Source organism: Megascapheus bottae, chromosome 5 (genome assembly GCF_031878675.1).
Source record: "Megascapheus bottae isolate mThoBot1 chromosome 5, mThoBot2.hap1, whole genome shotgun sequence".
NCBI classification, from domain to species: domain Eukaryota; kingdom Metazoa; phylum Chordata; class Mammalia; order Rodentia; family Geomyidae; genus Megascapheus; species Megascapheus bottae.
In genome coordinates this window covers 75,780,503-75,793,355 of record NC_143513.1, presented here as the reverse complement: position 1 = coordinate 75,793,355, position 12,853 = coordinate 75,780,503, and the positions used below count along the sequence as shown (strand labels likewise).

Sequence of the window (12,853 nt, the reverse complement as noted above, 5' to 3'; positions counted from 1 at the left end):
ATACACAGGTAATCCTAGTTACTCTGGGGGCTGAGATCTTAGGATCAAGGTTCAAAGCCAGCCCTGGCACAAAAGGACTTGAGACAACTCTTATCTCCAAATAAACTCTAGAAAACAAGAAGTGGGACTTGTCTCAGGGTAGGGCGGTAGCCTTAAGCTGAAGACCTCAGGGACAACACCCAGGCCTAGTTCAAGCCTCATGACCCTCCCCCCACAAAAACCCAAAAAACAAAAAAGCCCCCCCCCAAAACCCCAAAAAACTATATGGGAATGTGGTTCATAAGAGATCACCAAGAAGAAAATATTTCCTCTCAAAAATGACTGAATAGATGGTTCTCGGAGAAGACAGTTTTAGCTCAGTATAGAGCCATATGGCACTTGAGGTTAAAGAACAAAGAGAGAGGAAGGAGGAGAGGGAGACGGAAAAAAAAAGGGAGAGAGAATGACTGAGAGAGAGAGAGAGAGAGAGAGAGAGAGAGAGAGAGAGAGAGAGAGAGAAAGAGAGAGAGAGAGAGAGAGAAACAGGGAGATGGAGACAGAAAATGGTAGAATTGATTTGGGTTAATATAAGGAAAATTTCTTAATTTTATATTATCAGTTGTTTTACATTATTCTGATAATTTCACAAAGTTTAAAATAGTAACTAAAGTTTTAAACCCTGTTATTTCTAGAAGGAAGTATTTCACTATTGCATCTTATACATACTTTTGTTATAGTAACCTTGTTTAATATATTTAACATGAAAAAATGTAAGAAAAGTTTTGGGGTCTTTAATTTTAAAAATAAGGATTATAGGTACATATCTGGAAAGGATGTTGTTCATCATAGAAAAGAAGTAAAATATTTACATGGCTGATTAGTCAGATACATATATAATAGACTTCTCATAAAACATACTTCGAATTTAATTTTTTAAAGGAAGAAAATGGCAAACCAGTTAAATCTCAGGGAATCTCTACTGTGTGTCCAGTTTCTCGATCCTCAAGTGAATCAACTTCCCCATACCATTCCCGAAGAAAGATGAGGAAACTTCGAGACCATAATGTCCGAACTCCTTCTAATCTAGATATCCTAGAGCTTCATACAAGGGAGGTCCTTAAAAGATTGGAGATGTGTCCATGGGAAGAGGTAAGTATCATATTTCATTGTAAGAAGAAGAAACCTTAAAGTTCTTTTAAAGGGTAAACAACAATTTGTTCTGATATTTGCTATATGTTTTAAGGGATTAGCCAATACTTAACAGCAGTGATAGGGCACAATCTTTCTCAGTCTTAGTGTACAGTTTGACCTCTATATTCACTTGCTGTCATGTTTTGTTTGTTTGTCTGTGTGTTTGTTTTTGCCAGTCCTGGAACTGGAACTTTGTGCCTGAGTGCTGTCCCTGAGCTCCTCAGCTCAAGGCTTGTGCTCTTACCACTTGAGCCACAATCACCATTTCTGCTTTTCTGGTGGTTAATTGTTGATAAGAGTCTCATGGATTTTTATGCCCAGGCTGACTTAGAACCACAATCCTCAGATCTCAGCCTCCTGAGTAGCTAGGATTATAGTTATAAGCTACCCATGCCTGGCACTGTCATGTTGTTACTGTTGTTGCTGTTGTTTCTGGCCTGTGCTGTATCCCTCAGCTCTTCAGCTCTAGGCTACCACCCTATCCTTGAGCCAGGCCCCATTTCCCATTTGGCTTTGAACCTTGGTCCTCAGATCTCAGTCTCCTGAGTAGCTAAGATTACAGGCATGAACCATTGCACCTGTTTTTGTTTTTTGTTTGTTTGTTTTACCAAATACCCTTCTAGCGTACTCTTCTAGGCTCTGGAAAAGATACCAGAGTGAGCAAACAAGTTCATACTGTCATGAAGCATTCAAATGACTTCAGGTTGGAAGATTGGGGGAAACAGAACTATATGTTAAACTATACACTTTAGATGACAAGTGTTCTAAAGGAACCCAGAACCAACAGAGCAGTAGAATAAAGAGGGATATGATTGGCTGGAGTGGTCAGAGCCCCTCCCCCCCTTTTTTTTTTGCCAGTCAGGGAGCTTGAACTCAGGGTGTGGAGTCAGAGTATGGGCGCTGTCCCTGAGCTTCTTTTTTGCTCAAAGCGGACAAACTATAGCTTGAGCCACAGCGCCACTTCCAGTTCTTTTCTCTTTTTTTGATTTTTTGTTTTTTGTTTGTTTTTTTAATTTAAGGCTTTTTTTTTTTTCTGTTTATATATAGTACCGAGAAATTGAACCCAGGGCTTCACACATGCTAAGCAAGTACTCTACCACTAAGCCACATTCCTAGCCCCAGAGTGTCTCTTAAGTGGTATTTGATGATAAATAAAAGAAAGACAAATGGACACAGATTGAGGAGTAGCAATGCAGTCAGAAAAGGGACAAATGCAAAAAGCCTCACCTCAGTCAACAGTGCCAACCTAACACCCCATTAGATTCAAAGACTTAGAATACACTAATTGAAGTTGGAGGAATGTTGATATTCTGGCCAGAGTGGGAAGTGGGGTACAGAAAGGAAATCAGTGCAGTAAGGCCTTTGTTAAACCTGATCATAAACTTGTGATGAGATTTATATCTATACTTTTTTTTTTTTTGGTTGTGGTACTTGAACTCTGGGCCTGGGGGCTGCCCTTGAGCTCTTCAGATCAAAGTTACTACCCTACTCCTTGAGCCACAGCACCACTTCCAGTTTTCTAGTAGTTAATTGGAGATAAAGAGTCTCATGGATTGTTAGTGCCTGGGCTGGCTTTGAACCTAGGTCCTCAGATCTCAGCCACCTGAGTAGCTACAGGTGTGAGCCACCAGACCCAGTTCATCTATAACTTTAGATCTTAAGTAGATACTAGGCAATAATCTAAAATGAATAGAGTTATCTCTGGAGCTAAGTATTAAAAAAAGTTACATAAATGTTATAACTTTAAATTTGACATAATACATGACTTTACGATTATGATATAATTAAGCCTGCTAACCCATAACTATCTGAGGAAGCTTACTGTGAAAAGTTCTATTTTGTATTGTTAAAATTACTCAAAAGGGAAATATACTTCTTGTATAATAAAAACCAGATACTCGTGTCTCTTTTTGTCATATGGTGGCTGTTATGATTATGCGGCTGCTGTCATTGCCTGGTGGAAGACAAGGTATGAGGTCAAGGTCAGGTTGAGTGAGAAAGCCCTGTAGTTGTTTTTTTTTTTTTTTTTTTTTTTTTTTGACCAGTCCTGGGCTCGAGCTTAAGGCCTGAGCACTGTCCTTGGACTTTCTCAAGGCTAGCACTCTTACCACTTGAGACCTAGCACCACTTCCAGCTTTTTTCTATGTATGTGGTACTGAGGAATTGAACCTGGGTCTTCATAGGCAAGCACTCTACCACTAGGCCAAACTCCCAGCCCTGTAGCAGAAGGAAATAGAAACAAAAATACCTAAGGCAGTACCTTTTCCAGTTTTTTAACTTCTGTAAGGGTGATATTTCTTTGGATTTTCTTCATGCAGGTTTTATATTTATGTTTCAGAAAATATTTTAATGTTAATGGCCTTCCTAAAAGATATGTAGACTGTACAGTTTTTGGCTTGAACAACTCTGGAGTATAGGGTTACTGAGTGTCTTCAAACTTAGGTGGCTACATGCCACCAGCAAGATAGGGAGGAGGAGCAGCAGATATCTTCAGTTGAGCAGGCGTGTCTGAAGGTGGAGGTTAAGTCAGTTCTGCTTTTATATTTTAAGGACATCTTGAGTTCTAAACTGAATGGAAAATTCAACAAACATCTCCAGCCATCTTCTACAGTACCTGAATGGAGAGCAAAAGATAATGATCTACGATTACTGCTGTCAAATGGAAGAATAATAAAGTATGTAAAGTAGATCCAAGAATTAGATTGATTAATTTTCAGTGGATCCCCTTTGCTCATTTAATCTATAGTTTGTTCTGTTGTACAGCCCACTGTAATTTGGGGAATCAATCTCCATTCTTTGTAAGTGAAGACAGAGCTTTGCCCTGTTTCTGACTCTGTTATTTCCTCCATGATACAGAGATGAGAGGCAGCCTTTCACAGATCAGAGTCTTTACACAGCAGATAGTGAAAATGAAGAAGAGAAGAGAAGAACAAAAAAGGCAACCATGAAGATGGAACAAAGTTCAGGAATAGAGGGGACAGAGAGTGAAGAATCTCAAAAACCACTTGATAGTATGTTTTTTTGTTTTTGTTTCTTTAATGTTTTGGGGGTTTTTTTTTTTGAGAGTCTGTTCTTTACTAAAGTGGCAAGTTTGAGTTTATAGTGAGATTGAAAATGTTTGTGTCCCTCATACTGTTTTGAAAAATGTGAGGTATGTGCAGGTACATCATCTGAATGTGAATGCCAAGTAAGATGTAATGGCAGGGATTATTATCTGTGGGAGAAGTATTGGGGTCTAGTGAAACTCATGTATGGTTACAATTTTTAGAGTCCCTTAAGAAAACTCTAATGTACTTTTACATATAATTTTGCTAACCTATATGTGGTTTCAGAATTAAGAATTATGTATATTGGCTGATCTGAAGCATTGGAAAATCCAAGTATTATGTGGAGTTATTGCTTCTTACTGGGTTCTTAATTGGTTATCCAATAAAATAATAGAAATAATAATGTAATACAATAATAGTAATATCAGTTGCCTTAGTAACATCTCCTCAAGACCTTTCTTTCCTGAAAAAAAATCTTAATTTCAAACATTTTTTAAGGTCCATTTTTAAAAAGTAGATGAGATATTTTGGTATTTGTGTTTCAGATAAAAGTTACTTAATGGGCTGGGAATTTGGCATAGTGGTAAGAGTGTGTGCCTAGAATGCATGAAGTCCTAGGTTCAGTTCCTCAGTACCACATAAACAGAAAAAGCCAGAAGTGGGGCTGTGTTAGAGCACTGGCCTTGAGCAAAAGAAGCTCAGGGACACCCAGGCCCTGAGTTAAAGCCCCAGGACTGGCAAAAAAAATGTTATTTACTTATCTGTTATTCCAAATGAATAGGTAATTCTTGTTAGTTCCAGGTCAGTTTGGGCCTACTATGGGCTGGTGACTCTGCCTTTGTTCATCTGTCAAGGCAAAGGCAGTAGTTGGAACAATTGCTATGTGCAGTGCCTTATGGAAGAGAAGGACCATGGAAAAGCCCAGGTTATAAGCTGGCTCAGTTCACAGTCTGTATAAATGTATTTTAGATTTGGGAGAACTATGGCTTTGTTCTTTTACTGAGAGACCTGATGCAAAAGAAAGTGAAAAGTGTCTTGTAGTTAATTTTAGTTTAAAACATCTTTTTTGGAAAATTACTCAATCCTCACATATAAGGAATATATAATCATATTGAATGAATATCACAGATATTTTAACAGATAGTCTCTGCCTTGATCAGTTTGGGAGAAAGACTGTGGAAGAAAAATAAGCCGTAAGAAGGGAGAGCTAGGATCAGAGATTGATAGATACCCTAAAGTTGGTAGACTTCAGAGATCATGACGCCACCTTGTTTATGAAGTTCTAATGACTTTATCATTTTCTCATGATTTTTTTCTTCTTTACCAGGATTTTTTACAAGTGTGAAATCAGAACTCAGGAATAGATCATCAGAATATTCTGATATTTCTGATTCAGAAGACTCTGGACCTGATTGCACTGCATTGGTATGCTTGAAACCTGATGACTTGTGTGTCATTTTATGGAAAGATGAGCATAAATCTTCATTATGGAAGAATATGACAGCTTTTCCCAAAGCCATCTTCTATTAACATGGGTCTTCCTGTATTAGTTATTGTGTCCACACTATCCTGTGATTGTTTGTGTATGCTGATTAGCTTTGGTTTGCTTTTGGGAAGGGTGGAGGGAGAAATTCTTTTGGTTTGGTTTTATTTTCTTTTGTTTGGTTGTGGGCTTGAACTCTAAGCTTGGGCACTGTCCCTGAGCTCTTCAGTTCAAGCTATTTCTCTACCCCTTGAGTCACAGCACCACTTCCAGTTTTCTCGTGGTAAGTTGGAGATAAGAGTCCCTCGGACTTTTGTGCCAAAGCTGGTTTTGAACCTCAATCCTCAGATCTCTCAGCCTCCCGAGTAGCTATGATTACAGGTGTGAGCCACTGGGGCCTGGTGAGGAGGAGAAATTTTTCTGCTAATTCTGTCATATCGTGGCTTAGATTTCTTACAGGTTATGTTGTATTTTACATTAAAGCCAATATTGTGTTTTTTCCCCACAATCAATATCCTTTATTAAAGACACAAGGAATATTTTTAAGCACCAAAACTGTATACTGTTACATTGTATGTACAATAAGAGAAAGATGATTGCAGTACTTGGTGTACAAGTTCTTAACTCTGAAGTCATGAGTGTAAAAAACAAGAAATACAAAGCAGTACAAAAATTAAAATGCAGAAAAGCTTCACTAAAGAGCAAAAGGCAACAGTCAAAACAATTACTGGAGATTCCATAGACAATTCTGTGTTTTTTACTCAGGGGCTAATGTTACTATAGTTACTAGAGATTGTTATATGAAACACAAGTGCTTCTACAATAATTAAGATCAAGCTATCTGTAGATGGCTAGTCTTTTTGATTAGTTTATATAACATTGGTCAGTTTTTCATGTAGCTTCATTTCTGTTTAATTATTTCAGAAAATTCATTTTACCACTGAAGAGTCTGAAAGTTCAAGTGATGAAAAAAAACAAGAAATAACATCAAACTCTAAGGAGGAACCTGATGTGATAAGAAACTTCCTTCAGAAGAACCAGAAGCTGTCTAGAAGTGAAATTCCAATTAAAAGGTAGATTTGCTATTGGTAGCAGTTGCTCTGCATTGTGATGTAAATGCTGTGTAAACTTTTTTTTATTTTATTGAAAATGTCATTAGAAATAATAAACCTTTTTTTCTTTATTAAAACTGAGGATTTTTTTTTTTTTTTTGCCAGTCCTGGGCTTTAGCTCAGGGCCTGAGCGCTGTCCAATCAATGGCACATAAATTTAAGAATATAATTAAAATGAAGCTGAATCTTTGTTGTAAACCTCTCTTTTTTGTATTACTGCTTCTTTAGGGAATGTCCTACCTCGACTAGCACAGAAGAAGAAGCTATTCAGGGCATGTTGTCCATGGCAGGGCTGCACTATTCCACATGTTTACAAAGACAGATGCAAAGCACGGATGCTGCTGGTGAGAAGACTGCTCTGCAGGATCCCAGCAACTGCCATAGCAGTAACCACGAGGGTCCACAGTTGTATCGTTATGATACACAAGTGGAATGTGGTAAGAACTATAAATTATCAGTCTCTGAAAATAAGACTCCAAATTTAATAGCTCTATAACCTAGTTTAGGTTAGAGAGTCTTTTTTTTTTTAGGTTATAGATTCTATGAATAATGATTGTTTATTGCTTATCTTCACTCAGAGATAATATTATAGAAATTGGCCCCCAAAGTACAACACACACACACAAAAATCAAACCAAACCCATAATATTGACAAATCCTATAAAATGAAAGCCTAAGAATCCAAGATGTAAATTACTTGGGATTTAGAATTATTTTTACTAGAATAACCATTGCATTTGCAAGCTAGTATTGTTTCCCTTTCAGTAACAGATTGATCATGGTGGGGGTATTGCAAAACTTAGGATCTTTTGGTATCTCAAATGGTCTGTTCAACTTGAATGATTAACCCATTTTCCCTTTATGAGGAGAGCAAATATTGAATGTTCTATTTTCCTTTTTTTTTGCTGTTAAAGGGCTTGAACTCTGGGCCTGGGCACTGTCTCTGAGCTCTTTAGCTCAAGGCTAGTGGTCTATCACTTGAGCAACAGCAACACTTCTGATTTTTCTGGCGGTTAATTGGAGATAAGAGTCTCATAGACTTCCATTCCTAGGCTGGCTTTGAACCTCGATCCTCAGATCTCAGCCTCCTGAGTAGCTAGGATTACAGGTGTCAGCCACCAGCGCCTGACTTGGTCTATTTCTAGTTGAAGATATTCTTTTTTTTTTTTTTTCTGCCAGTTTTGGGCTTAAGCTCAGGGCCTGAGCACTGTCCTTGGATTTTTCTCAAGGCTAGAACTCTACTCAGCACCATTTCTGGCTTTTTCTAAGTATGTGGTACCAAGGAATTGAACCCGGGTCTTCGTGCATGCTAGGCAAGCACTCTACCACTAGGCCAAACTCCTGGCCCTCTAGTTGAAGATATTCTTAATAAAGAATTATTAGAAAAGATCAGACTCAATAGCGTGCCAATGTTGCCACCTAGTGTTCTTTTTCTCTGCCTTTCCAGCTAAGATTATGTTTCCCCAAAAGTCTTAAGATTGAAGTGCCATGTAACAGTTATGTTTACTCTCATATAATTAAGCTGTATTGCAGAGCCTTGACTTCCATTTCATATAATTGTGGAAACAACAATTTATAGGTAAAAGTAATATGATTTAGGTTAATTTAAGTTGGATTTAGGTTAATTTTACTTGAATGTGGGTTAATTTACCAAGCTTTTGGAATTTAAACCTGAATAAAAATCTTAGCTTATTGTAAAAGAAAACTGAAGTTGGAAAAGTTTACTTGCTAAAGTTACATTGGTAATGGAAGAACTCATTTTAAGTTGTAGTTTGTCTGTCTTTATCCTGACCCCCCTCCCCACCCCCCTAATCATTGGTCCTTTGAAAAGGCTTTTATGGAAGTACTACAAAATTCAAGCAAACATCTGCCTTTGGACTCTGTAAACATGCTATTTTTATATTGCACTTGGGTTTACCTTAACAGGTTATAGAGTGTCACCGTAAGTTTTCTAACATCTGACACAAAACCTATCACATAAAACAGTGTTCAAGGGGCTTGGAATTTGGCCTAGTTGTAAGAGTGCTTGCCTAGCATGCACAAAGACCCAGGTTCAATTCCTTGGTACCACATACATAGAGAAAAGCCAAAAGTGGTGCTGAGGCTCAAGTGGTAGAGCTCTAGCCTTGAGAAAGTCCAAGGACAGTGTCCAGGCCCTAAGCTCAAGCCCAGGATTGGCAAAAAAAAACAAAGAACAAAAAAACAGTGTTCAAGAAATGCAAAAGAGTGGCAAGTTTTGGTGACTTTTTGTTTTTAAGACAGGAAGGAATGTAGTGAAAGTGGAGGTATATGAAGAAGTATCCAGAGATGAGTATACATATCTTAGCAAACTGTCAACATAAATTTGCTTACAAGTATAATAGACTAATTTTGTTCTTTAAGATAAAGTTTGTTTAAAGATAACTAAATTAAAACACTTCTCTGAAGGAGGATACCACGTCAAGACTGAAGATCAAGACTTGAGGACTTCTTCCTGGATTAAACAATTTGATAGAACTTCCAGATTTACTCCTCAGGTATAGTCAAAGCTTGAAATATTAAAAGTGAAGTTAGAATTGTCAACAAAAAAACTTTGCTTTTAAAACTGTTACTGATGGGGCTGGGAGTTTGACCTAGTGGTAGAGTGCTTGTCTAGCATGCATGAAGACTTGGGTTCAATTCCTTGGTACTACATACATAGAAAAAAAAGCCTGAAGTGGTGCTGAGGCTCAAGTGGTAGAGCTCTATCCTTGAGAAAGCCCAAGGACAGTGCTGAGGCTCTGAGTTCAAGCCCCAGGACTGGCAAAAAAAAAAAAAAAGTAAAAGAAAAATCTCACATTAATAATACTTTTGTGTTATTAAGGCTTTAGCAGAAGTGAAAAGAGCCTTTTAAATGATTGATTCATGTTTTAGAGCATGATGATAATATGTATGCATGTGTGTGTGAATAAAATACTACTTCCAAATATTAAACATTGATGTCTAAGTATATTTATGGACGGTTCTTGGCTTTTTGTTTTGCCAATCCCAGGGCTTGAACTCAGGACCTGAGCACTGTTCTTGAGCTTTCTCAAGGCTAGCACTCTACTACTTGAACCACAGCACCACTTACAGCCGTTTCTGGTGTATGTGGTACTGAGGAGTCAAACCCAGGGCTTCATGCATGCTAGGTAACCACTAGGGCACAATCCCAGCCCTTATCGATGATTCTTATTTTCTTGGTTTGGCTTATCTGTAATTTCTAAATATTTGACAGCTTTATCATAAGAAAAAGAGCCAAATTTTGTTTTGTTCCACTATGATACCAATATCTTTCCATATGCTAGGCATGCACCATAACCTCAGTGTTTTTCTTTTTTAATGAAAGCAAGACTTTGTGAGCACAAGTTCCTTAACTAGAATGATATGTTCTAGAGTTAACCTTTCACTGTTAAAATCTATCCTTCTCTTCCCCCACTCCCCTCTTTTGTTGTCCTGGGGCTTGAACTCAGGGCTTAGGCACTGTCCTTGTTTCTCAAGGCTAGTGTTCTACTACTTGAGCCACAGCACCATTTCTAGGTTTTTCTGGGTATATGTTACTGAGGAATCAAATCCAGGGCTTCCTTCATGCTAGGCAAGCACTCTACCACTAAGCCATGTTCCCGACCCATAATTTGCTTTTTCAGTGTATGATATTTGTATTGTTTCACTGTGGCCAATCATAACATTTTTTACTTATGCTATTAGCATTAGAACATTTGATATTAAAAAGGCCGGGAGTTTGGCCTACTGGTAGAGTGCTTGCCTAGCATGCACGAAGACCCGGGTTGAACTCCTCGGTACCACATACATAGAAAAAAAAAAGCTGGAAGTGATGTTAAGGCTCAAGTGGTAGAGCTCTAGCCTTGAGAAAGTTCAAGGACAGGGCTCAGGCTCTGAGCTCAATCCCAGGACTGGCAAAAAATAAAATAAATAAATAAAAAAGTAAAACTATTATTGTTTTTTTAATCTATCTTTGAAAAATGAAGAAGGGTTGAGGATATAGGTTGATAGTAAAAATGCTTGCCTAACATTTGATCCCAACACCACAAGTAAGCAAAAAGAAATGAAAACCTAGCACCAATTGCTCACACTTGTAATCCTAGCCACTCAAGAGGCTGACATCTGAAGATCAGTTCTCAGTCAGTCTGGCAGGATAGTCTGTGAGACTCTTACTTCCATTTAACCACCAGAAAACCAGAAGTGGAGCTGTGGCTCAATGTGGTAGAATGCTAGCCTTGGGGGGGGAGGGGTGGGTAGATAATGAGCAAGAGCACAATGAGCGAAAATCTTCTACCTATAACTTTGATAAGTAATATTAGAGCATGATTATAGCGCTTGTTTCTTCATGCATAAAAATTTTATAAGCTGGGCTGGTACTTTGGCCTAGTGGTAGAGTGCTTGCCTAGCTTGCTCGAAGTCCCAGGTTCAGTTCCTTGGTACCACATACATAGAAAAAGCCAGAAGTGGTGTTGTGGTTCACTGGCCAAAAAAAAAAAAAAAATTATAAGCCTAATTTAAAGCTCATGTTCAATTTTTTTCTTTTTTCCTTTTTTTTTCTTTTTAGTTCTGGAGATTGAACTCAGGGCCTTCACTCTAGCATTTGAATCATGCCCTTCCCCCAAGTCTTCAGTTAATGATGCACTTCAAGACCTGAATAGTTCTGACTTGTTAGGTCTGTTATAAACTGACATTACTAGGCCAGCATCGTAGCCTAATGGTAGAGTGCTCGCCCAACACGCATTAAGCCCTGGGTTCAATTCCTCAGTGCCTCATACACAGAAAAAGCCTGAACTGGTGCTGTGGCTCAAGTGGCAGAGGCTAACTGTGAGCAAAAAGTGTCCTAGGACAGTGTTTAAGCCCTGAGTTCAAGCCCCAGGACTGGCAAAAAAAAAAAATTAAGAAATAAACTGAGATTACCATCATGAAGGGTGGTCTAATAGGTGCTAAGAAAACCAAATGTCTAGCTGGGTGTGGTGGCTCACGCCTGTATAATCCTAGCTACTCAGGAGGCTGAGATCTGAGGATAATGGTTCAAAGCCAGCCCATGCACTAAACTCTTTATCTCCAATTAACCACTAGAAAACTGGAAGTGGCTCAGGGATAGGCAGTAGCCTTGAGCTGAAGAGTTCAGACATAGTGCCCTGGCCTAGAGTTCAAGCCCTAGGACCACCACCACTACCACCAACAAAAAAAAAAAAAACAAATATCTGTTTGTGTCCTGAGTTTCTTAATGTGTATAAACCTGAAATACCTTCTTTCTCCACTCAAGGCTAGTGCTCTACCATTTGAGCCATACCTTCACTTCTGGCTTTTTTGCTAGTTAATTGGAAATAAGACTATAGCAGATTTGTCTGTCTGGTTTCAAGTCTCAATTTCTGGATCTCAGTCTCTTGAGTAACTAGGGTGATAGGTGTGAGCCACGGTGCCTGGCACCTTATTTATTTAGACCCTAAAAATTCAGCTCCATTTCTTTTCTTCTCCTTCAGGACCTAAGTAGAAGCCAGAAATGCATCAAAAAGGAAGGCTCATCAGAAATCAGTCAGAAGGTGCAAAGCAGGCATTATGTGGACAGCAGTGGCTCCAGCCTTCAGAATGGGAAGTACACACAGAATCCCAGCTTGGTTTCAGGGCCATGCCAAATAAGAAATGGCAGTTTAAGTCCAGAAAGGCCTCTTGGCGAATCTTCCTTTTCAGTGCCCCTTCACCCCACCAAGAGACCTGCATCAAACCCACCACCTATCAGCAACCAGGCAACAAAAGGTAACTTTCACACATTTCAAAATTATTTCTTAATCTCTGTGGTAGCAGTAATGACAGTTTAGCTTCAGTCTTTGCACTCAAGTTGTTCATATTTCCTACAGACATGGACAACAGTGTATTGGCAGTGTGTATGAGTTACTTTGGGAACAAAGGATACCCAAGACAACCCCAAAGAACAGGGATTACTTCCTGGAGGAGGTAGTTCCTAAAAAAGGATGATAAGGAGTTAACCAGGCTGAGTTGGAGGAAGTATCTGATAGACAGGAGAAAGGCATGACCCA

At 38.7% G+C, this 12,853-nt stretch overlaps 1 protein-coding gene across 1 annotated transcript in view; it reads left to right on the top strand.

Annotated features, from left to right (window-relative positions):
- The window catches only part of Kdm7a (lysine demethylase 7A), a 66,415-nt gene that overhangs the window by 53,203 nt on the left and 359 nt on the right, over window positions 1-12,853 (top strand). Inside the window, exons 12-19 of the mRNA XM_090333407.1 lie at window positions 919-1,128; window positions 3,721-3,845; window positions 4,027-4,181; window positions 5,545-5,642; window positions 6,625-6,773; window positions 7,041-7,249; window positions 9,240-9,328; window positions 12,299-12,572. Of these exons, the coding sequence (XP_090189533.1) occupies window positions 919-1,128; window positions 3,721-3,845; window positions 4,027-4,181; window positions 5,545-5,642; window positions 6,625-6,773; window positions 7,041-7,249; window positions 9,240-9,328; window positions 12,299-12,572 (1,309 nt within the window). The remainder of the gene's footprint in view (window positions 1-918; window positions 1,129-3,720; window positions 3,846-4,026; window positions 4,182-5,544; window positions 5,643-6,624; window positions 6,774-7,040; window positions 7,250-9,239; window positions 9,329-12,298; window positions 12,573-12,853) is intronic.